The sequence below is a fragment of the Urocitellus parryii genome, chromosome 5 (assembly GCF_045843805.1).
Source record: "Urocitellus parryii isolate mUroPar1 chromosome 5, mUroPar1.hap1, whole genome shotgun sequence".
In the NCBI taxonomy this organism is placed as follows: Eukaryota; Metazoa; Chordata; class Mammalia; order Rodentia; family Sciuridae; genus Urocitellus; species Urocitellus parryii.
Genome location: NC_135535.1, coordinates 35,738,745 through 35,764,623, shown reverse-complemented (window position 1 = coordinate 35,764,623; position 25,879 = coordinate 35,738,745). Strand labels below are relative to the sequence as shown.

At 37.2% G+C, this 25,879-nt stretch overlaps 1 protein-coding gene across 1 annotated transcript in view; it reads left to right on the top strand.

Moving 5' to 3' along the window:
* Positions 1-25,879, top strand: part of Tmtc2 (transmembrane O-mannosyltransferase targeting cadherins 2) — a 388,543-nt gene that overhangs the window by 153,201 nt on the left and 209,463 nt on the right. Inside the window, exon 2 of the mRNA XM_026391430.2 lies at positions 7,370-7,940. Coding sequence (XP_026247215.1) covers positions 7,370-7,940 — 571 coding nt within the window. The remainder of the gene's footprint in view (positions 1-7,369; positions 7,941-25,879) is intronic.

The following is a 25,879-nucleotide window of genomic DNA, read 5'->3' as shown; positions in this document are numbered from 1 at the left end:
TTTAGCAATATTTATTACATGCTTAAGATGCATTGGAAACTGGGAGGAAGACATAATTCCTTTCCTAAGGGGACTTGTAGTGTAAAGAAGGAAAGAGAAAAATGATCAGGCAATTGCAATGAGCGTGCTAAGCAATACCGACAGAAAATAATGAATGCCTGCCTGAGGGTAGCAAAAAGGTAAGTTAGAAGTGGATCCAAGGGAAACCTGGGAGTTAGATGTTCTGATGTTCCTGAGAAACTTTTAGATGTCCTTAACCATTTTAAAAATAGAAGTAGGAGAAAAACAGCAGCACACACCTATAATCCCAGTCACTTAGGAGACTGAGGCAGTAGGATCCTGAGTTCGAGACCAGCCTCAGCATCTTAGCAAGACCCTGTCTCAAAATAAAAAGGACTGGGATGTGGCTGAGTTTAATTTTCCATACCAAAAACAAGAACAACAACAACAAAAATCCCGAGAGAGAGAAGGAGACCTCACATAAAATCTTTAGCGGTAAAGTAAATGATGGTACTTAATGTGGGGATTAAATAAGAAGGAGATGGTTTGTGGGGAAAATTTGTTTGGATTCATACTTTTTAAGCTTAGGAAAACGACTAATGTTATATGATGATGACATAGTGCTGTGTAGTTTACTTGGTTACAGACGTCAGAATAGCAACTCAAGCTGGTTTATGATTAATTGCATTTATTGGCATAGTATTGGCCTCAGGCATGACTGGATCCAGCTATACTCGGAGTTGTCTCTGTGTCACTTTGATCTGGCTTTTGTTATATTGGCTTTACTCTCAGATAGACCTTGTCTTCAGGGAATCCTCCAGTAGCCCTAGAATTCCATTTTATTCTCAGAAAAAAGATGCTGTTTCTCAATAGGTATTGGTGGCATAATGACTCTGATTAATTTGGCTTGACTGTAAGTCAATTGTGTGGTCACTGATGGAGACAGGGTGATACAGTACACTTATCAACCTTGTCATATGACCTTTCCCAAGGTGGCAAAGTCAGCCTATCCTAACCATATGGACTGAGAGTAAACGTGGGCTCTTCTCTAAAGGAAAAACCAGGATACTCATACTAGGAGTGGGTTTGCATAAATAGCAAGTGTCCATTGCACAAGGATATACAAATTTCAAACCTGCTAAATTAACATTGCCTCATTTACTCTTTAACAGAATCTTGTGTGAGACTGGTTGTTATTATCTGCATACCATAGGTAAGGAAGTGTAGAGTGGCTACAGGTAACACAATTGGTATTAGTAGAAGAACTAGAATTCCCTTACCCTTTCTTCCATCAGTGTAGATAGTAGCTCGGCAGTAAGAGGTTTAGTCTCATGAACAACACTCAGGCTCAAGGTGTGGAGGAAGTTATCCCCTGTTGCAGTTGTTGGAGACAATGACCACAGGGTGGAAAGAGTACAGAGAAACGAGGTCAGGAAGTAGAACCAAAAGAGAAACACCTGTGTTTGGGCTGACAAATGTGAACAAAATGCTGGCTCAGAGAGTTAAATAGTGGTCATCCAAAAGAGAAAATGAGAAGGGAGGATTAGGTTAATTCTAGATAGGGAAGAGGGGTGGGAGGGAAAGGGAAGGGGAAGGGGATTAGCAAGGATGGTGGAATGTGATGGACATCATTATACAAAGTACAGGTATGAAGACTTGAATTGGGTGTCAACATACCTTATATTCAAACAGAAATAGGACAAATTGTGGTATATATGTGTATTAAGAATTGTAATGCAAAAAAAAGTACATGTATAATGGAATAAATTGACGTGAACATACTTTATATACAGAGATACGAAAGACTGTGCTCTATCTGTGTAATAAGGATTGTAATGCATTCCACTGTTGTCGTGTATTTTAAAAAAATAATAAAATCAATTACAAAAGATTGTCACAGCTATCAGAACCACAGCAATGAATCAGCCAAGGACATGGCTCTGTCCCAGAGTTCCTTTGAGCCCCTCCTGTGCCAGTCACATCTCCAATCCACAGCAGCCTCATGGGGCCTGCTGCTTCAGAAGCTCCAGACTCCTTTAAAAAAAAAAAAAAAAAGAAAAAGAAAAAAAGAGAAGACGCCTGTGTTAAAAGACCAAAGGTGACACTTCATAAATGGTTATTATCTTGCTTTGAAAGTGTCATTAAAACTTAAAGTAATTTTAAGTTAAATATTCATGACCAGCTGAGCATGGTGGCATATACCTGTAATGCCAGTGATTCCAGAGTCTTACACATTCAAAGGAGTATTACAAGTTTGATACCAGCCTCAGCAACTTAATGAGGCCCTAAGCAATTTAGCAAAACCCCATCTCAAAATTAAAAAAAAAAAAAAAAAAAAAAGCTACAGTTGTGGCTCAGTGCTTAAATGGTTAAGCGCCCTTGGGTTCGATCATTGGTATAAATTATATATATATATATATATATATATATATATATTACATATTATATACCTTATATATATAGTATTGTATTATTTGAATGCAATGCCATTGGCTTTGATGGATTGATGGCTAGTTTCCATTGTTGTTGTTGATGGCAATGATAACAACAGCTAACGTGTTACATACGTTGTGTTACACACAGACACTGTATTACGCACTATAATCTCCTTTTTGTTTACCTTTTCATTTACATTCACTGTTCACTTACTTTATAGAGCAAGTACAGTTATCTTTGTTTTACAGATGAGGAGGAGGTCAAGGTACAAGAGGTGAAGGAATTCCGCATGCCCGCCCTCTTACCCTGTGTGTGTCCATTTGGCTCTAAACTCTGCATTGCATTTTGGGCTTGAGCTCAGATATGCACATTTGGGTAATATCAGAGTGGGACAGGTTAACAAACACCCTTCTTATAAAACAAAATTCAACCCATTGCAAAAAAAAAAAAAAAAATATATATATATATATATATATATATATATATATATATATATATATATATATATTTTGCTTTGTTTTAATTGAAGTTTTGGCATTTATGTACCTTTCAAGCTGAACAATCAAAAGTGTTTCAGAGCTGTGTACCATTTGATGTTTGAAGCATCTAAGCATCCCTGCTGCTCTGAAGGAGTTAGTGGTCATCATTTATGTTTGGTGCTTGTGACTGAAAAGGTCATCGGACAGAAACAATAGCAGTGAGAAATGCACACACAAGGACGGTTTGGATGGCAGCGTCCCATCATTCATCAGCTTTTTACAACAGCGTTGGCCTTTGTCAACATTTCCTAAAGGAAAAATCACAAGGCAGCAAAAACAAAAGACCCACAAATGAACACAACTGGAAATAGTTTAAGACTCCTTGAAGACTTGAGAGGCTGTATTTTGGTGGTGGTTTTTTTTTTTTTTTTTTTTTTTTTGCTTTAAAAGACAGTCTCTGAGTCCCGTGTTCCCTAGAGAATTCTGCCTGTGATTGTTTCTTTTTCACATCTGCTGCTCTGATTTTTCTCCACCTTTCCTAGAGTGGAGAATTTCCTCATTCCTTTAGTGTCTTTCTGAATTTTCAATATCAACCCACCAAGCAAACTTGGAGATTACATATCAGCATGAAATTTTGTTTTCTGTGTTAAGGTGTTTCATTAGCTGCGAAGTAGCAGAACCGAAGAGGTTTCACTGTTTCCATTTTGGACTCACAGGAGAGAATGCAAATGGTCAACATCTATTATGCTCAGTGTTGAATAGCTATCTTTACTTCCCATTCTCGGGCAAACTGTTCAGATTATACCGAGGCTCTTTTGGTCAAGATCTTTCTTGGTCCAAAGTTGATTGTATTCCTTATCACTAACTTGTGACATGACATATATTAAAGCCCCATACAATTTAGTAGTAGTCTATGTTCTTTTGCCATAATATGCATTGGTTAAAAAAAAAAAAAAAACATGCTTAGGCAGAGAACACCCATTAGAGAGTTCTATCATGCACAGTCTCCCTTCAGTGTGTTTGGAACATGAATGATATGTTCCCTTTTTCTCCATTTTTCTTTTTCTTTAATTGACAGTGCTTGTCCTTTAAATGTTTTTCTACATTGTAAATTTTGGGCTGCTCTTCAAAGTTTTCCTTCCTAAAATGAAATTTTGAAATTTATTAATTTTTTTCTTAGTTTTGAAACCCTCATTTTGTGAGAATTTGATGTAGTATGTCTTGTGGCTGCTACAGGTTATTCAGTTTATTGCTATAAAATAAAATATCCCTGTAGCTCTGAACACACTTCAAAGTTTTTTTTTTTTCCTTTCTCCAAAAGTCTTTATAGAGTTGGTTATGACCTTGAACTAAAAGCATGTAGTAGAAAAACCGGGGTGGGAAACACAGTTCTTCATCTGCTCTGGATCTGCCACGGAAAAGGTGCAATACTGTCCCAAGTGAAGGGCACCTTCTTGCCCACTCTCCTCACTGTGCTAGGAAAAGCCTTGTCCCAGAATGCCTTGCTACAGAGCCCTCCACTACCCTGACTCTGATAGGAAGGAAGCCTGTCTACATTGATGTTGGAGGAAGTCTAGGTTAATTTCTAGTAGAAACCAGTGGGTTTTCATTCTGAATTACTTGAAATCAGCTCTCTCTGTGACAACACTGTTTGGCAGTTTGGCAGTTTTTCATATTTCCTTTAAATTTTAATTATAACCCATCAAGTCTTAAGCAATTACTTCTGGGTTAGACTCTTGATGAATGTCATAGCAGGGTGTTTTAATTTAATGGATCCAGAAAAACATCTGTTTCTAATATTTTAAAAGGCAATTTATATGGAAATTCATCTAATACACAGTCAATACACGGAGATTTGAAAAATCAAAATCAAAATGGAAAATCAATCCTCTGTGATGTAGTCAGTCTTCTGTTAACAAAGGATTTCACTTATGACTAGGATCACCTGCTTCTAGTTAACACTCAAAATATTGCAGTTTTTAAAAGATGGCAATTTATTTCTTATACCCAGGTAATTGGCATGTTCTTAGTCTGTGACTGGTATTGTCTACTTTGACAGGGACTCGGTTTCCTTCTTTTTTTACTGTTCTGCTGTGCTGTGCATGATTTCTATCCCTAAGAATTTCTATCCCAAGAAATGGGCCAAGATGGCTGCTGAAACTCAGCTATTACACGTGTGCTCTACATAGCAAGAATGAGCTAGGGGAAAAGGAGAAGAAGGTTAAGGTTTTGCTTTTAAGGACAGTTTCTGGAAGTAGTAGCCCAAAGTCACGTGACCACTTTTAGAATCCAAAGGAAGTATACCAGATGACCATGTGCCCAGGTATAATCTGAAATTCTATTAACAAGGAAAAAAGAAGAGACTAGATATTGAGAAATAGTGAACTATACCTCATAATATAATTTTCAGGACTTGTTTTTAACAGATCTTCTGCTTTATCACTGAACATGTAGAGAAGTCAGTTGTTCTTCAAAGTAAATAATATAGGTAAAAGGACCCATATGGCATTTGGCACAAAGTAAATAACAATCAGTGTTTTTTAAAATTATAACCCCCGAGTGTACTTAATTTATAAGTTATGGGCCAAATGGATTTTAATAAGGGACATTTTATAGATTGTGCCTTGTATATTATTGTATAGCATTAACAGCAGGCCATAGGGCATAGATGTAATCTGCACTAGGGTCTCCAAAATACAAACAATGTTCTCTGTTCCTCTGCATCGAGGATAGATGAACGGTTACAAGTGCTAAAGTGATTTCAAGGTAAAACTGGTATCACAGAAACTGAAGCTCAGAGAGGTTAATTGAGAAGCAAGTTAGAGATGAAGTTGCAAACAACCATTGGCCCAGTCATTTCATCCCAACAGGAATATAGCTCCACTTCCACAGGCTGTGTGTTTCTTAATCTGTTTGGATCTCTGTTGTGTTTCCTTGCTTTCTGAAGTCAGGCCGTAAATTATGGAGCTGGGATTTAGGAATATATCCTCTCAAATCCAGGGCTTTTCCAGCCTGAAATTTGCTCAGATTCAGATGAAAGTTCCTTTGATCACACCTGCCTCATAACAGGTGGCGGACCTGGTGAAGGAGCTAGAGGTGATTGTCCTAGAGGAGGCAGTTTGCAAGTTCTTCTTTTACAGCCCCACCGCCTTGGAGCTCACATGCCTCTTTTGTGTTCTGTAGGAGGAGAGAAGTGCTCCCAGTGCCAGCTGTTCACTGGGAACTGTAATGGCATAGGGGATTTTATGAATTGAGCGGTTAACGTGACATCATCAGCATTTATAGAGCTTACCCATATATGTGAGCTCTGCTGTTTCCTTCATATTTGTCTTTATACTGACTTTTAAATTTCGACAGCTTCATTCTGAGAAAATGTCTATAAAATCCACCATTTATGTGATAGTTAAATTTTCTTTCAAATACCCATTCAAATGAATGCAGCCATTAACCTTTTTACAGTGCATGTCTGTCTACTCATAGGCCCTCCATGTGTTCTAAAGTTTAGATGATAGATGTAACCAAGGAGACCAGTACAGTGCTTTGTAGATACCAAGTGCTCAGCAAATAGTAGGTCCTTCCTTCTTGGAGTTTCTTTGGAAATATAGGGGCATGCAAGCCTGAAACTATAAATTCTTAAATCATGTGACAGTGAAATACCATAATGCTCTCTCTGGACAGTAAATCCCATAACAGCTCAGAAGCAGGAAAGGCTGAAGTACTCTAGAATGCTGGAGGAAGGGAAAGGTGGCATGGGGAGAGCCATTCTGCCTACTCACTCCAGCTCTGTGAGCTCTTGCTACTCTGTGTGGTCCAGAGATCACCAGCAGCAGCAGCAGCAGCAGCAACAGCAACATCACCTGGGAATTTGTTACAAATATGAAATCTCTAGCTTCTCTACTGAGTCCAAACCTGCCATTTAATAAGGTGCCCAGGTGCTTTGTGTATATGAGAAGCCCTGCTCTGGGTACTACTGTTGTTCTATTTAGAATTAAAAAAAAAATGTATTTAGTAGGGGCTAATCCTGATTCTTTGTGCATTCCCTAAACCAGAATTATCCTGGACTTAATCTTAATGCCTCATGTCAGCCCGGAGCCAGGAATCTCCATATTCAGACAGTGTGCTATGTGATTTTTCAGAAAAATTGTTTGGCAGTTGCCACACTAAGGCTAAAATCACTGATAGAAACCCTGCATTTATTCCTCAAAGGTGTTTGCATTCCAACAAGGAAGAAAGCTTTCCAGGAAAAGAAATGCAGCCCTAATTGTGGTGTTAGTCAGCATTAATGGGAGGATCCAAATTCCCCCAAATGTACTTGGAATCCCACCAAAAGCCACATAATAATCAAGTTTCCAAGGAAGGCAATATCTTAGCAATGTCATAGTATTTCTTTTTTCTTTTTTTTTTTCTCTTTTTGCATTTTACATTTGTTTTTTTCTCAACATTTTGTTTTTTAGCCGTGCTATCAAGACTAACCAGGACCTTCTCCCAGAAACTCCATGGACCCACATTTTCTACAATGATTTTTGGGGGACTCTTCTGACCCACAGTGGCAGCCACAAGTCCTACCGGCCACTCTGCACTCTCTCTTTTCGCCTGAATCATGCCATTGGAGGGTTGAATCCCTGGAGCTACCACCTTGTCAATGTCCTGTTGCATGCGGCCGTCACTGGTCTCTTCACAAGCTTCTCCAAGATCCTCCTTGGTGATGGATACTGGACCTTCATGGCTGGCTTGATGTTCGCCTCCCACCCCATTCACACGGAGGCAGTGGCAGGAATCGTGGGACGGGCTGATGTCGGGGCCAGTCTCTTCTTTCTCCTCTCCTTGCTCTGCTACATTAAACATTGTTCTACAAGAGGCTACTCAGCCAGGACTTGGGGCTGGTTCCTTGGGACAGGACTGTGCGCAGGATGCAGCATGTTGTGGAAGGAACAAGGAGTGACTGTTCTGGCGGTTTCAGCAGTTTATGATGTCTTTGTCTTTCACAGGCTGAAAATGAAACAGATCCTACCTGCCATTTACAAAGTAAGTGATTGTTGGCTCTTGGGCATTGGATTACTGAGTAATCGGCTTGCTTGGTTCTTGGCCACCATTTAAAAAGCAAATTTGTTCCTCTTCAAACAGAATTGAAAATAAGTTCCTTTCTGATCTTCAGTAAGTGGAAGTGTCCTTTTTGACCTTTCCCTACTAAGCAGGGTTTCTGTAACTGCTTGTTTTATTTCTCGGGTTTCTTATTTTCATGATTTCCAAGGTGGTAGAATAATTTTGCCTTGTAACGAATATGTATCTTTATTGGTTTTAATTCACTGCCTATTTCTGCCAAAATCTCTGTAATCCAATAAATCACCCATAATGTCTATTTGTAAAAATAACTTAGCTGATAATTGAGCTTGATGGGGTAGAGAGGGGAAATCCTCAGTCATTCCTTAGTATTACTTTTCCTGGTTTGGAAAACAACCCTTCTCTCTAGTGCACTGAGAAGTCAAATTCTTAAACATCGATTCATATTCACTTTTCTCAAAGTGTATAGGAATAGAAGAGTCAAAACAGAAAGTGGTTATTTATAAGTTTCGCCCTGAGGCCAATTAAGCCCTTGAGCTTCCAGGGGTTTTACATTTGTTCTTCTGTATTTCTTTAGGGGTTTCAAAATGGTGTTGTTTCAAGGTCACAGAAGGGGTTTAGGATCCCTAGCTACTTAGAGATGGAGCTGTTTTTGCTACAGAGTTAGAGGGAAGACTCTGGTAGGACAAGGTGTCTCCAGAAACTGCCTGCCTTCCTACCTCCCTAACTTTCCTGCACTCAGAAAACTTACTTTGGTTGACTTTAAGGGTAAACACTGAATAGGGTCAGGAGTTGGAAACTTCAGCCATGTTTTAGGCAAGCTCCCACCTTCCTTTTGGACACAAATGAGGAATTTTTTTTTTTTTTTTTTTGGTTTTGTTTTGTTTTGGGGAAGATAGCTCTGTGTTGTTCAGGCTGGTCTTGAACCGGCCACTCAAGTGTTCCTACTGCTTCCACCTCCTCTATAGCTGGGATGGCCACTGTGCCCAACCAGAAAGGAATTATGTTTTGGATTATTGCTTAAGAAAGCTGTTGAGTGTTTCTAGTTTTGATTACTTTTTTCCTCCAGTTCCCAGCTTTTCCTTACAATTGAATTGGGAAGAAATCTTTTTTTTTTTTTTTTTTTAAAGTGAGAGAAACAAAAATCAAAACATCTATTTTTAATTGTTGTCTTTTTCACTTGGTAGGCGGTGTAGTTCCGGCTGTGCTTTTGCTCGGTGGGAGGCATAACCTTTTCACTTAGAACTCAAGTCTCAAGGGCTTAATGACATTCTTTTGTAATTTCAATTAAACACCAAATCTTTAAAGAAAACTCTGGGTAGAGTTTGATGCTGGAAAACAACATATGGTTTAAAAGCCAAGCTCTTAATTTCAAGTTAGTTGTAATTCTTTCAAGGATATTTAAAGAGAGTAATCATTTTTTTTTCCTCTAAAATGATGTCATCAACAATAACAATCTCTTAAGAGATTCAAATAGAAAAAGTGTAGTACATGATCCTTGTCCTCATTCTCTTTGAGGATGCATCCTCAGAAGCTTTTAGGACCTCTTGTTGCCAGCCCATGAAACATTGTGGTTTCTTAGGCCCAATTTCCATTTTACCATCTCATTATTTTTGATATGTTAATTCAGGACTTGCTTTTAGGACCTTTTGAAGTTCTCTGAGATGTTTTCAGTTCTTGAAGCATGTTTTCAAGGGCTGAGTTGTTTACTGTAGCACTCCTTACTATAAGAAAGTTCTAGGCAATAAATGGGACATACTTAGAAAATTATCTGCCTAAAATTAAAATTCATTTAGGTATTCTTTATTTTATCTAGCAATCTTAACTCGTATCGCTACTACCTGATATAAATGAGAAATACCAGTAGCAGAGGAATCATGAGAGTCGTGAGTGTGAAGTCCCCTGTTTTATGAGAAGGGACTTAATAATGTTGAAGGTTCAGGGTCCTCAGATGTTTCCAAATGGATACTTGCCCAGACTCTTGGCAGCTGCTGCCTGCAGGCCAGACAACAGCTGTGGTATAAATGGGGGCAGCATGTCCCTTCATCTGATAGTTAATGTCCCATCTTAGCTCTTTGTCATTCTTAGCTTTGGGGCCAATGAGCTTAGGAAGGGCATTGGGATAATAGATTTTGTGAATTTAGAAGGAATCAGAGAGATCCTTTTTCCATTTACTTTATTTCCAGCTGAGGTGAAGGTCACCCAAGAAAGGGTAGGATACTAGGATCTTTTTACTCTATGTACTCTGAGGTGTGGAGATGAATAAGTAGATGTATGCCCCACAGACTACGTGGTAGAAAGGAAATTAATGTGGAATAGTCTCATAAGGGCTGAGTAACCTGGGGCTGGTGGCATTATCTGCTTCTTCATCTGGAAATGGAGACTGTTATTGTTGTCCTGAAGTTGTTCTGATGATAGGAATTGTGAGGTGTTCAGTGTGAGGTGAGCTGTAGTGCTGGGTATACATATCATTGGGGAGAAAGAAGCAGCATTGATGGATATATTGTAAGACTTTACCGTAAGAGGCCAAAAGATAAACTTCTAGTCGTCTTTAAATATACATTTGTTTGAAGTTGGTGTGGTGGTGCATGCCTGCAAACCCAGTAACTCAGGAGGCTGAGGCAAGAGGACTACAAGTTTGAAGCCAACCTGCACAATTGAGCAAGACCCTATATCAAAAAAGTAAAAAGGGCTGAGGATAAAGCTGAGTGATCAATTCCCAGATCCCCTCCAAACAAACAAAAACCATAAAATGATTTGACAGAGTATGAAATAAGAACTGCTTAGGAATCCAAGTGAAGCTTGCAGATGCTTTCACATACAGTCTCATGATTGTGAGGCGTGTGAAGACTGGATAGATTGCATAAGGAAGTTACAGAAATTCCCATATTCTATATGTAAAATATATGGATTTTATGCCTATGGTGAATGATCAGAGATTCTTTCTGATAGAAGGGCATTAAAAGAATTTAGAGAGTCCTTTTCAACCTGAAAAAGAAGAATCATTGTAAATATCTCACCAGTGAGTGGTGCATTGCCAAGTGACATAAACTTCCTTGCCCTACGAAAACGTAATGGACAGAAGAGTCCAGCATACAGATGTTTATGTCAGGCAAATTAGAGAGCTGGTTAAAAGCAGTGGTCCTCTTAAAACAGGGATTTGTTAGGATCAGCAGTGAGGGGTCTCCATTTTTACTGTTTAATCCTTAATGTTTCTATCAAAGTAAGAATATCTAGCCTCTCTCTTCATAATGTTGGTGGGTCTGGTACTGTAACTTTTATAATTATATCGTGGTCCGCAAATTCAAGTGTCTACCAGCGCCATGCAGAAAGGACTTTGGGGAACCAGAGGTCAACCTTGGCACTACTGTCCTTCTCATACTCCTATTAAGGCAATAAAGAAATGCAGGTTTCTGTGGGACAGAGCTTAAGTTTTTTCTAAAAAGACAGAAATCTAAATTTCTGTGACATTGTTGTAGGGACAGATGAGGCAGGGCACTGAAGATAGCAGGAAACAGTTTTATTTGGTTACAGCCAGGTTCAGAGGGCAGAGCTTTTGCTGTAATCAATTAATCTCCTGAACTCTGAGTTCAGGTAATTTCAAAATTTTATACCCAGCATGTAAGGGGCGGGGCTCAGAAGTTCACAGTCTACAGAAGTTCACATAAAAGTAGTTTTTTCTTTCAATGTTCTGGGCAAGTTAACCCTTTACGGACAACACCTGAGAAGGGGAGAGTTTCTTCTCCTCTTTCTTTCCTCCCCCTGCCAGCTGTTACCATGGAGCCCAATTGGTAACTTCTCTTATCTTAGAAATGTAGACATCTCTGTGAAGCCCAGCTCAAGACCAGATACCTTGTTTACACATTTCTACTGGATACATGTTTGTGAAAAACTAGTAATGGGGTGTCCAGCACCTGGAGTGCCGATTTCTTCCAGGTTAGTGGCCAAGTAAAATAGGGCAACACGAAAAAAGGAAGTTTATCTACATTGAACTCTTTGGTAGAGACTCTTTTGTTGACAGTCCTAAAATCAGCCATGGTGAAGATTTCTGGAGAAACCCAGTTCAGATTTTCTGTGGAGAAAGGGGGTGCCACTACAACATGCTGTATCTTTATATTTTTATTTTTTAGTCTATCTTTAAATACTGGTTACTAATTAAAAACAAACCCTTTGGAGGCCAGGCAAGATCTTTGGTATGGTCGGATTTTTACTCCGACACTTATTTCAAAAGATACATGTATTTTGTACAAGGCTTTTGCTCTTCTGCAAAGGAGATGTTGAAAGTTATATACTTTTTTGGTGAAGTATGAGAGAAATACTAAGTACCTGACATACAGTAGATGTGGATATTTTATTCAGTATTTAATGAACACTTAGAGAGTTTACACCCGCCAGCCACTGTTCTTAGTATACTAAAAATGTTAACACATTTAATTTAACAAATGCTTATTGAGAGAATATGACGTATGAAATAATATGGTTGAATACTGACAGACTATAATTTTGTCAGTAGTTAGATTTGTCAGAAAACATTAAATATAAAACGTTCAGAAAAGTGTATGAACAAAAATCAGAGTTTGAAAATATTCTTAGCTGTTAGCCTCAGGTGTCTGTTTCTCATACTTCTTTTGTTATCTTTGGCCTCTTGTGCAACAGCTGGCACATAGTAGGTACTTAGTAAATTATTTAATTCACACTTAAGCTTTTTAAAGTGTGTGGCTGTAATGGTAAAGTGAAGTCCTGTACTCTTCCTTTATATAATGAGAATTTCCTTCCTAGGCTAATGAGGTCTGGAAGGTGAGATTGGAAGACACGAGTCAGAAAAATAATTTTTTTTGACCTCTCACCAAATGATTGTTTTAGCATTCCTTACATTACTTTCACTTACTTAGTCTCATGTGGTCAAAAAACAAGAGGTAGGGGGAGGATCCTTGAAATATACTTAAAATAACCTTGTTAAAAAATACTGGACTTTTTAGTCTGCCTACAATTTTTTTTTTAAACAAGCCTTCCATTACCCTAAGAGGTATTTGGGTAATAAAATCAATAAAAACAACACTTTTCTTTTCCAGCACCCGTCATATCTTGTCTAGTAGCTATTTTCTGGGGTTTTAAAACATCTGTTAACTGTTTTAATGTGGACACATTGCGATTTTTTTTGTTTTTGTTTTCCTTTTTTAGCCTTATAATCACTTATTCAGTTATAGATAGACAATTTTAGAAAGAAAGGGGAAAAAAAAGGTAATCAGAAGGTCTTTGTAGCAATTGTGATACTAGCCTGAGATGCTTGAAAAACATGGAGCCCTTTCAGTTGGATCTTTTAAGAACTTCTCTAAAGATGATGACATTTGTTTGACTGTAGTTGCTTCCAAGATGTGCATTATCTTAAAATTAAATTTGGTGGCTCTACTTCACATAAACAAGATAAGTAGACTAAGTTCCTATATGGGAAAATGGGACGCATTGCTTCATTTGAAGAGTGAGTCATCTCTTTCTAGAAATAACTTTTTTTTGTTGTTTTAATGCCAAAAAAGATCTAGATTATGGAGGGTGCCCAGGGTCTGTGAAGTTTTTTTATTTTTATTTTTAGGTGTTACTGAAGCTTGTTTCTGTATTCAGATGTAGTGATCAGATCAAAACTAACGAATGACCAAAATTGCCGAACCATTTATGAGGTTTGTCTTGAGAATGATTTTCAAACGTGGGAGTTTGTTATGTTCTAGGATTTTGATTCATTGCCTAGCTGAACACCATAGAGGGTACACATGGTGCTTGTGTATGTCTGTTTTGTGTACTGAAGAGCAGGAGAAGGGAGATACATGGTCTCTTTGCTTGTTAACTCTACCTGTCCTTTTTATATGCTTTATGGCAAATGATGGGCTCATTTCTGGCTCTGTCCCTTTTTGTTTCTAGACTAGGTTGTGATTTTGCTCAAGTAGTGACCCTCATTTCCATTACACTGAATGAAATATGATCTATTTGCTGTTTCTGATTTTCTTCAATTAATATCTGTGCCACTCTATTTCAAGTAGTATTTCCACTTTCGTATGACTTTCCTTTCCTTTCCCCTCTCTTACCCTTGACTTTGTAAGAACCTAGACGTAGCAAGATCCCTGATTCTGATCACAGTATTTCCTAGACTTATTGAAACTGTAGGGCTATTTGTCATGCACTTAAAAATGAATTTGGATTTCCTCCCAGTAAACTTGTTGTAGCATTTAATATTCATGACCTGTATTACTATAAAACTTTGAATAGCTGCCAACAGTGCTAACCAGATAGTAACACAAATAAAGTCGAGGTTCAACAATATTTTACAATTCAAAAAGTCAAAGATTAATAAGGTGTTTTATTCCTGCTGGTTGGCCCCTTGGCTCAGCTGATTTAAGATGATTCTATATTCTAGTTGCAGTTTAGGTTGAAGTTGAGTAAAATGGGAGGCCGATTACCATTGCAATCTTCTGTGATGCTTGCAGTAGAGACTTAATATTTGATACAGTGATCTATTCACAAATTGTTTTAAAAAGAAAAAGTCATCTTTGTTTTTTTCCCTTTTTGTTCCAGGGGTAGAACCCAGGGACACTTTACCACTGAGTTACATCCCCAATTCTTTTTGGTTTTAGTTTGAGACAGGGTCTTGCTAAGTTGTGCAGGCTGGCCTAGAACTTAGCTCCTCTTGCCTCAACCTTCAGAATTGCTGGGATTATGGGTGTGCCCCATTGTGCCTAACAATTAAATTCATCTTTGTATCAGGCACTGTATTGGATGGTGTGGGGTTTCAAAGATGAATGGATAAGCGTCTTCTCTGAAGGACTTTATGGAGTAGTGTAAAGATGTGAAATACAGAAATGATATTCATGCTGGAAAGAAGTGGGGGAGGTGAGAGAGACATTGGGAGTGCTGGGGAAGTTTAGAGGAAAGGGAGGATGCTTTCAGCTGAGGGGTTGAAGAAACTTTCTGGAGCAGTGGCATGAAAGATAGATGTAAACATTTATGATTGGTGAGAAAAGCAAAGAATGGGAGTTATAGAATAAGCAGAAACTCACATCGTGTTACGAGGGACTACTAAGAAGTGGTTTTACTTATTTATTTACTTTTGCAATGGTGGGAATTGAACCCTGGTCTTCGTACTTGCTAAGCACATGCTGTGCCCTGAACCTAATCTGCAGTCCTAGGCAGTGGTTTTAGCAGACAGATATGATGCATGAAGTTTATAAAGGAGAATGAGTCAGGGAAAGCAGATGGAGACCTGCTGGGAGTGTGTAATGATAGGAGGGCATTTTAAGGTTTGGTATGGCCTCCAGAATGTTGAGAGACAGTGCATAGTCTTTACATGTATTTGAACTTTGGCTGGACCACAGGAAGAATCTAGAAATGTGCAACCCTGCTCCAACTTGCTTCTTTGAACAGGAAGAATGTCTCTAACCCTCTTTCCTTTCGGAAGCATGAGGCAAGGGTTCCTTCCATGAAGAAGATGAGAATTAGACTCAGGAATTGAAGTTTATATCGCATTTAGTGAGTATGCCTCATATTGGTGTACATCTCTTTCCTTAACATTAAAAAACATTTATTTTCTCAAGATGAGTATTATTTGACTTTTTATTCAGTAATATTTGATATATTATTATATATTCCTAATGAGAAAAACAGGGAGTCCTTAAGAGCTTTCTCCCATGTCCATTCTTCTAGCCTTGCTGAACAATGTTCAAATATGAGCATGAATGGCCACAAGTACAAAATCCCTCTTTGTTTTGTACTTTTTCATACAGGAAGACAGAAAAAAAATTTTAAAAGGGTCCTTTTTATATTCGGCATCAGCACTGAATTTCAACCAGTTAACTCAATATATTGTCAGTGAAAATGACACCCAAATTGGACCTTGTGATGAATAAATAATGAGTCTCATTGAAATCGTCTATGCTGTTCTCATAACACCACGTCTGGGGTGCATATTACATCACTCGGCTCAATTTTCCATAACCTGCTGCCTGGCAGGAATCAAATTGACTGAGGGGGGAATCTCGTGATTATCAGGTTACTCATACTTAAACTCAGCACTGTCAGTTTTGCAGAAAACGACACAGCTTGCACAAATTTAAAATCCATTGTCATTGTCTGGAATGGCTGATTCCTGCCTTAAATTCCTGGAACAATGGAAATACTAATTTAGTGTTGACTTCTCAGATAAAATTTAAGCTATGGAAAGCCTGAATCCTCTGAGTATATTACAGATTCCTTAATAGATAGAAATGAGATGGGGGTTGGGACGGATGAAACTATTATATCAAAAGCATCCATAATTACAACACATATGAAATGTGATACAATGGTAAGGCCATTTGTATGTGTTATTTGTAAGTTTTATTTTTCTTTAAAATTTCAGGTTTCATAATAATTGATCATAGTATTCCTTTCTTCAGAAAGGATAGTAGAAATCAAGAGAGAAAAACAGCACCTCGTATTGCCAATGTCTGTGATGGTTTGTTGGTGAGAAGGTCAATGTGCCCTTGCTCTCTGTGTTTGTCTTTACAAGGCCGCAGCGCCCAGATGGCTCTTGTATGCTCTGTTGGTCTGATTATAACTCTTGTATCAAGTGAGATAGCATGAATTCACAATTCAATACATGTTTCTTCAGTAATTACGGCCTTCATTAGAGAAGTCAGTGTTTCTAAAGGACAATTTTTCTTTCTCTAGATGTTTATCCACTTAATTTTATAAAAAAAACAAAGTACAAAGATAGTAATACTTCTCTTTGATAAGAGAGGGGAATCTGCAATTCCTGTGCTTTTATGTATTAGTTGTCATTTTGCTTATAATTAATGTTAGGTTCAAAGAAAACAGCAGGGACATCAAGGGGAAAAAGAAAGGCATTTAAAAAAAATAAAAAATTGAGTTAGTTTTTAGTAAGTGTAGAAATAGGAAATATATCCAGAGTCTTCAGTGAGATATGGCTAAATGTAAACCACAAACCAGGGGACGTTAAATGCAGGGATTTTTGATGACCTGAATTTTAATTGTAAATTTCAAAGTAACCAAATTTTGTATACTTAAAAATCAGGAAAAGAGTGAATTAAATATTTTAGTTTTGTGAATTTTGAGTTATTAAATCTGTTAGCAGTACCATCCCAGACTTTCCAGTGCATTCTTAGTTTTTAACATATAGACACCTTACCTCATAAGTGCTCTTCTCCTATAACATAGTTTATATGATAGCATGTTTGTGTTGTGTATTCTGTAGGAAGCATTTGTATGTATACAAGCATGTATAATGTAGTCAGATTATACTGATCTTGGGCATGGATGATTTGAAAGTATTTCCATAAGTTTTATGAAATGGAAAAGTTCAAATTTAGAAATTTTTATTTTTTCTAATTTGAAGATTCAGGCAAAAATCTGCAAGTTTATGTGTTCCACTGTGTGTAATTGCTTTCTTCTTAAGTTCTCTTTAACATAATGTGATAAAAATCAAGTATATTTAATTCTGTAAAAGGAACCACTGTTTCCTTTGAATAACCATTTGGTATCTGGCTAAGCTTTTCATGCAGACATTCTAGACTACAGCTTGCAGATTTAGACTTTAGATTACGACTTTATCTTCTCACTTCATTAGAAACTCAGTCATTTTGTAGCTATGTGACCTTGGGTAAATTACTAAACTTCTTGGAACATCAGTTCATGACCTGGAAAATCAGGGATATAATATTTATCTTGTGTTGTTAGGTATGAAATAGTCAACTTATGCTCTTCCAGCCAGGTTCCTTTTCAATAGTAGGTATTGTTACTATTATGAGCATTTTATTACATTTCTGCAGTATTTCAACATTCATGAACATTTTATCTGTCATTTTATGGAACACTCAGTAAGCATGGCAGTGTCTGTTCTTGAACCACACAGACTAATTAATGGAATGCATGGTGAAGTGTCAATCAACAAAGAATGGAGTGTTTGCTGTCCTGTTCATCAGTGCTGATAACTGAAAGAAAGTTGAGGAAAATCGTCTTTTTCAAGATAATTTTCCTGAATAGCATGATTTGATAATTATCTTTTGTTCGATTGACTGAAAACAACGATATATGTCAGTCTTTTATTTTCCTCTGTTGCTAGGATCTTGCCATCACCTCACACTTTTATAGCTTGATTTTTTCCCTTTTGGGCTCAGGAGGGTGCTGTTGCTTATAGATCTGAAAGTGGAGGGGAGCCAGGCCTTCCTGTTCTCCTCCCCCCACCTCCCTATTTCCTATATATATCCTTTTAGCCAGGTTTATAGTAAGGAAGATTAGTTCAGTGGCTTCAATTGCTTGCAGCATTCAAGTCTCATTCTTCTGAGAAGAAGGAAGTACTGTTATCACCTGAAGGTGAATGCTAATCTCTTTCTTTCTCCTATTCTTCCCCAATCTGGCAGGCAATATTGTTGCAGCTGATTCCAGAATCTCTATTATAACACACCTTTTTGCAGAAAGGTTGAAGCTAGATTTTTTTTTTTTTTTTGTCCTTGGCCAGATGTTTAGTTTATTTCCCCACCTCACAGGGAAGGCATAAAAAGCAGACACTATTGTCTTTAAAGCAATAGAAAACACTGCCAAACTTTCATAAAATTGTTTGGATGCCTTAACATTCAGCTGACATTTATTTTGCCAGAAACTGAAATTTTAGTAACTTTGCCTTTCTGAGATAAACCTATTGGTAAAATTGGTTTGATTGCAGAAAAAAAAATCCAATATTTAAAATTCTGATTTAATTTGACAGATGATACATGAAATGGGCAGCTGGGTGGAATAGCGTGACCATTTCCTTTAAAGATCCTTTAGAATTCATCATGAATTTTCTTTGAAGACCAAACTTGGGTGGTCATCAGCCACTCCTGGGTAAGCTATTTTAAACTAGGAGCTTGCAGCATAAAACTGGTGGCTACTGAATATTTTGATCTGCTTATGTTTTGTTTGGTTTTGAGGGGTTGAGGGAGAGCTGCTGGAGAGGTGGCATGGGAGGAGGAAATTTTTTAAAAGCTTGCTCTGTGATTTTGATGAGTAGCTTGGTTTGGGACCCAGTGGTAGACTCTGAAAATTTATTCTCCTATATAATCTGGTTAAAAAAGAAAAAAAAAAAAAAAACCCGCAGTTTTCATAATAAGATTTGATAACCGGACAGGAATATTAGAAATCATCTGTCTATCTACATGTCACCCCTACCTTTAACAGAATTTGAAGCCCACAGAAATGAGGCACTTGATGAGTGGAGAGAAGAGTCACATTGCCTCCTTTCCTTTAATATTTAAAAAGCTTGATGCTGGGCTGGGTGGCACACCTCTGTAGTCCCAGCACTCCAGAGGATGGCACAGGAGGATCTCAAGGTCCAAGCCAGCCTCAGAAACTAAGGGAGGCCCTAAGCAACTTAGAAAGACCCTGTCTCTAAATTAAAAAGATAAACAATATATATATATATATTTTTTGAGTTGTGGCTCAATGATTAAGCACCTCTGGGTTCAATCTTGGTACCAAAAACCAAACAAAACAAATCTTGTTACTATGGAAAGTGTTAATTTGCTAGTTGGACTTCAGTGACATGCTGCTAATGCGTACACTCCGTGTACCCATTACTTAAGTCCCTCATTAATCACAATTCTTTCTTTCTTTGTTGGTAGTACTAGGGATTGAACTGCTATGCAAGTGCTCTTGCCACTAAGCTGTATCCCCAGCCCAATTCACCCCTTTTGATTTCTTTAAGTTCTCTTTTTCCACATTAATAATTCCAAGCTTCCTTTTGAAATTGTGTTGTTGTTTTATTTTTGTTTCCCTCTTGCTCTCAGGCCCCTCCTTTTCCTCCCCTCCCCTAAATTGGCTTCAATGGGCTTCCTTGTTTGAATTTTGTACTTAGTGCTCCAGCTTCATTTAAACCCATAGTCAGATGGCTTGTTTACTTTTATAGCGACTCTGAGCTTGACAAACTAAAATCACAGTGTATTTTTCTTCTTAATTTGGTTCTTTGCTTTTACTGACAGTGTGTCATTGTGTGAAAGAGGTTACCCCTCAATAGAGAGCTCTTCTTTTTTGGTGATGCTAGGCTTCAGATTAGTCTAGAAGTGGAGAATTAATAAATAGGGCATCTCCTCTCTTACCCTTTTCCAACTCTTCCAAGAAGCACTGCTTGGAAGCAAGTATTGCAGCAGACACATCAGGAAGGTGTATGATCATTCATCTTGTTAATTATAACTCCAGGACTGCCATGGAACTTTTAAAAATGCCATGGCTATCGTCTGTAAAGCTTCTTTGACCCTAGAATATGACTTTAGTCTCTTGCTGTCTGGTGAATTTGAATGCATGACCATACTAATGTGGAAAGTGAGAATTTGCCCCCCAAATGAACATATTTTTAGAGGTAAAATAGCAAGAAAGGAGAAAATAGGGTGGTGCCAGTTGAAATAGGCCGGGCGACTGAGGAAAGGACTGAATTTAAATTGTCAAAGCAGCAGCCTGAAGTTTCTGGATTTTGGACAGGATAATTTGTAGTCTTTGATTCTTTTGCATTCTGCAGTATAATCTTTTCCACTGCTGTACTGACTTGCATATTGTTCAAAGAGAAAGAAAAATAACCCATCTGAATTCATTAGCTTTCATTTGCATATACACAGATCTGGTGGTAATAATGATAACACCCACCATTAGGCTTAGGGTGTGCTAGGGAAGAGTCTTCTGAGCATTATTTGGTTCCGTTCTGTGAGAGTAGGTATTATTAAGCTCACTTACATGAACGATATGGATAAGATAAACTGAGGCTTATGGAAGTGAAATAAAATTTGTCCAGTGATTCACAGATCATACACATTGAAGAGGGAATCTCATTCTGAATGTCTGGCTCCAAAGCTCATCATCTTCCTATTATATTATTCTTGCACAATCTTAGTGAAAATGGAAGATCCAAATAATATTATGAAAGCAATAGCCATTTTTTCCTATTACTTGGATTTAGGACCAATGCTGTTTACCTCTAATAACTTTAAACATAAATAATCTGTTCTTCCACATACAATAGCTAGTTTTATGGGTGATAAAAGTATGAAGATGCATCATTTTTTATCCCAACCCCAGGAAGTAGCAATCATGTATATAATGATGGTATTACCTTGCACTAAACTGCTAGTAGAATTTCATATAAAGTGCTAGAGAAGCACAAGCATCAGACAAATTAGAGAAGAGTCGGAGAGAATGGGAGAAATGTAGTGGCATATGAACAACTCAGCTCATACAGGTTTGTTTTTATTTTTTTAAATTAAAGACCATTTCATGCTTATGTGTTCTGTGTCAACTTGTCTCTTCCCTGAGTGTCTCTCTCAGGTGATCAGACATTTATCACAGGGTTTTATTATTATTATTATTTTTTTGCTTTTGAATATGTAAAGATTATCTGCTAGATTCAACACTCTCTTCTAGATGTTGAGGATAAACTAGTAAAGAAAATAGGCAGTGCCTACTCCCTTGGAACTTACATTGACATTCTCAGAACAGTCACAATACCTCTGTGACTTCGTTATTTTTATCCCATTTTTTCAAAGAGGTTGAGTGAACTACTCTAAATTACTCAGTGTGCAGGAAGACTGAATTTCAAAATAAAAAAGTAGCCTAATTAAGGTTTTAGATTAAAGTTTTTAGCTGACTAGCAACATTAAGATGAATAGTAGGGCTGGGGGTATAGTTCAGTGGCAGAGCACTTGCCTAGCCCAGCATGTGTGTGCAGACCAGGACCCCCCCCCCCACCACCACCACACACACACACTTATTGGATTAGTAGTACTGGCATTGTGTATTCATTGCTTCTTCACTGGGTTGTCTTTTTCCATTGTATTCCTGTCCCTGAAGGGGAACAGGCTTTGTGATCTTGGTATTCTGAGCCTGACATCAAATTGCTGTGCAGGGATATATTGTTTTCACTCTAGTCTTGCCTGCATTCAACAGACTTTAAGGAGCGGCTTTGTGAATCTGTTCTTGAGGTTGGACTTGACTAGATTTGACTAAGCCTTTTATCAACTCCTTCTACCTCCTCTGAAATACATGGTATTTCCCAAAAGCAGGTAAATTGCAAATTTCATTAAAAATACAAATAAGGGATCCTAAACTGTGCAGCACATTTGGTGAGGAGTATAGACTACCATACTAGTTATTGATGGATCTTTATTTATTTGCTTATATGCTGTGCTACGCAAGCACTATACCACTGAGCCACAACCCCAGTCCCAGTATAGACTACTTTTGATGCCCGACTTTCCCTCTATTTATATAAAAACAGATCTACATATTTCCTGAGTCAGTGTCCGAAGACCATGAATCAGATACAATTCTACTTTTGAAAAAACTAGTAAAGAAAATAGGCAATGCTTGCTCCCTTGGAACTTACATTAACATTCTCATTATTCAAAGGCAGTGTAGGGTACCTAAATCATGTGTTACATAATTTCTAACATGGTAGTTCTTTGTAACAATAAAATTTAGTATTTCTGTGGGATATGTTTAAAGTAAATAGAATAAATAAAAACTATAGATTGTCTCATTTCAGGTCAGGTGCTTTTGCTTATTTTTTTAAGTTTTATTATTGAGATATAATTTGCAATATCATAAAATTGTTTCAACCAAAGTACATATTTTATTGGTTGTGTGTATATTCAGGGTTTTTGTAATTATCACAATCTCAATTCAATATTTTCTTTAAGGGATATAGATTTATGTAATTACCTGTTTTAAAAGATGTGATTTTTTGTTTGTTTGTTTTTAGTTTTCAAGTCATACAAAGGATCTATAGGGAGGTTTTGACCTCTAACAATGAGGGTTAATAGACCTGGTTAAAGTCAGTACAGCCCCTGAGTGTTTTCACTGCTGCTTCTAATATGCTTGGCTGCATTGTTTATTGTTTAACAAATTGATAATGGAATCTGGGTACCCAGGATATCTTCTTTGGGGTTATGTTTGGGTCAGAAGGCTTGGCTTCTTAATTTGTTTTTTTATTTTTTTTCCCCCAAAACTATGATATATTGTAGGCCCCTCCATAAATGGAATTTTCTGGAAAAAAAATCTTTTATGACTATTCTATTGCTTTGTTAGCTTTGTGCTTGGTGCATGTAGCGCTTAAGTTTTGAGTAACAGTAGCTTACCTGAGTATCTATGAACATGAGTACTTCTTAATTCTTTCCCGTGGGTTTTTTTTTTTTTTTTTTTTTTTACCTTGTTGTTCTATGTCTTACACGTGCAGCAATAATCAGGTTGTATTTAAAATTTAAAATTGACTTTTTAACCTTGTCAAGAGTTTTATCAAAGTTATAAAATCGTTCCATTCTTTACCTGTGTGAAACAAAGAAAATATTTTTAGACAAACGTATGTAACGAAGAGACTGAATTTGGAATATTTCTTTATGCTTTTAAAGAAATGGCCATCCTAAAATATGCCTGACCTTACTTCCTTGAGGCAAATTCACTGCTGAGCAACTTTTAAAAGAGCAATAACATAAAGTTAATTATTGGAGAACGATTCCATAAAAATTTAATATGCCATTAAGACGTTTGCTGATTTACATCAGATTTATATAAAGGTTGCTTGAACCTGCACCTTTGCATCCAGCTGGTGGCCTTTTTCTAGATTAATTACGCAAAAGCCTCTCAAAAATGTTAGACATTTGAGAGAAGTTGTGATTTCAGAGATAAAGGGAACATGCTGTGAAAAGTATGGCCATATGGCATAATGACATGAATCCTGCAGTTCTAATCAGGAGGCCCTGGCTCTCACACAGGTTTTGCTGCTACTTAGTTGTGTAATTGTGGACAAATCATTTAACCTCTCCAGGAGGGCATTTCCTAATATGGGTGTGTCTGAGGATGCTTCAAGGACCCCCCCCCCCAAAAAAAAATAGTAATTTTATTCCTAATCCTTTTTTAAAAAAATTTTTAGTAAAATAAAAAGTTTTCTTGTCTTTGATGATCAGATTGGAAAGATGTATTTCTTGTATATATATTAAGTTTCACATACTTTTCTACGAACAAGAGATTAAATCCCAAAGTGCTTACAATAACATTTTGTGAAGGCCAAGTATTTACTGCAAACTGAAGAAAGCTGTATGTTTTGAGTTTCACCTTTCAGAAGAAACTATTTCTACTTAAAATAATACCCCCATATCTCCCTTTTGTCATGATGAAGTCATCTTTTTTTGCTGTTTTCTTAAATTCAGTTAATACTTGATTATCTAAAATGGAATCTTTCCCAAATCTATCATACTTTCTAGCTCTTAATGCATGTTATTTTTACGTTAGTTTTGCTCTCATCTTATGCATTGAACCAGGAGTGACTCTGATCCCTTGTTCTTTATGAGAAAAATATCATGCTTTTCCTTAAATTCTGAAATTAATTTCCCATTATCTATTGTGAAAATTTAAAAAGACCTAAAGGAATAATATTATCCAATGTGAAACTCATCACTCACGATGCTTAATCTCAGAGGTCTGCATCCTCTCTCTGTAAAGAGCCAGGTGGAGCTGGGTGTAGTAGTGCATGCCTGTAATTGCAGTGACGCCGGAGGATGAGGCAGGAAGATCTCAAGTTAAAAGCTAGCCTCAGCAATTTAGCAAGGCTCTAAGGCAGCTTAGTGAGACCCTGTCTCAAAATAAAAGGGATGGGGATGTGGCTCAGTAGGTTAAGTGCTTCTGGGTTCAATGCCCAGTACAAAAAAAAAAAAAAAAAGTAAAGAATTAGGAGCAAGATGGTGAATGTTTTCTGTTTTGAGGGCAGTGGATTCTGCCACAACTACTCATACTTACCTCTGATGTTTATATTGTGGCAAACAAATAGATGTGGCTCTGGCTTTGGTCTGCTTATTTCTGATCTTTCTAGTAACTTACACTGTAACTTATACCAACCTGTGTAAGTGATGCAGCCTCTCTTTGGAGGTTAATTTTAGAACAATGAATTTTAGAATAATCCTTTGTAGTGATACAAAGCATTCCATTTTATGCAAGTTGCATGCATTTATTTTTTATTTTTAGTTGTCAGTGGACTTTATTTATTTATATGTGGTGCTGAGAATCAAACCCAGTACCTCACACATGCTAGGCCAGTACTCTCCTGATGACCCATAACCCCAGCCCCCAAGTTGCATGCATTTTAAAAAGGGCTTTCCCATTTGTTTTTTAAATTTACCTGGACTTTTAACACTTTTATCAAGAGAACATCATTTTTTTTTAAATTTCCAAATTATTAATTAAATTTTATTATTGACTTGTTTTTGCTTTATTCTTTGACTTTTGTAAAAGTGATTTTGTAGTTGAGAGAAACCAAGAACAATCTAATTTACCCAGCTTGATCCTGAGGGCATAAGGTCTTTTTTCTATTTTTTCTACTCTGTATTTTATCAGAGATCTGATGGGCACATTGGCCACAAATCTCCGTTCCATTCCTGCTTTGTGTTTGGAAATTCTAGGCTAAAGAAGAATATACTAACTAAGTCCAGACTTAGCACTATAGTTATCCTTTTGATACTGAATTCATTTAAATAATCAGATAATATAAACTTCAGTAACAATTCTCCCCTTAAAGAAAGCAGAAGAAAAAAACAAGAAAAACCACCTCTAGAAGTTCTTAGCAGCTGTAAAAATATATTTTCAGTTCAAATTAGCTTATAGAGGATATGTGTATTTTTCTTTTTCATCTCTCTTATTTCCCCCCAGCTAAATTACTTAGATATATTAAATATAGTTATTTGTTTTTCATAAAACAAACACCAGTCGCTTTATATCATGAAGGAGAGCTGTCACTGGAAAAAATTAGGAAGTAAATCTCATATCAGCTTAATATCTTTGTTTTTTTCCTTTCCCTTATTCAGAGTTGTTGGTGTTGGTTCTAATGGGGAGATAGTCTGTCTCCTACAGTG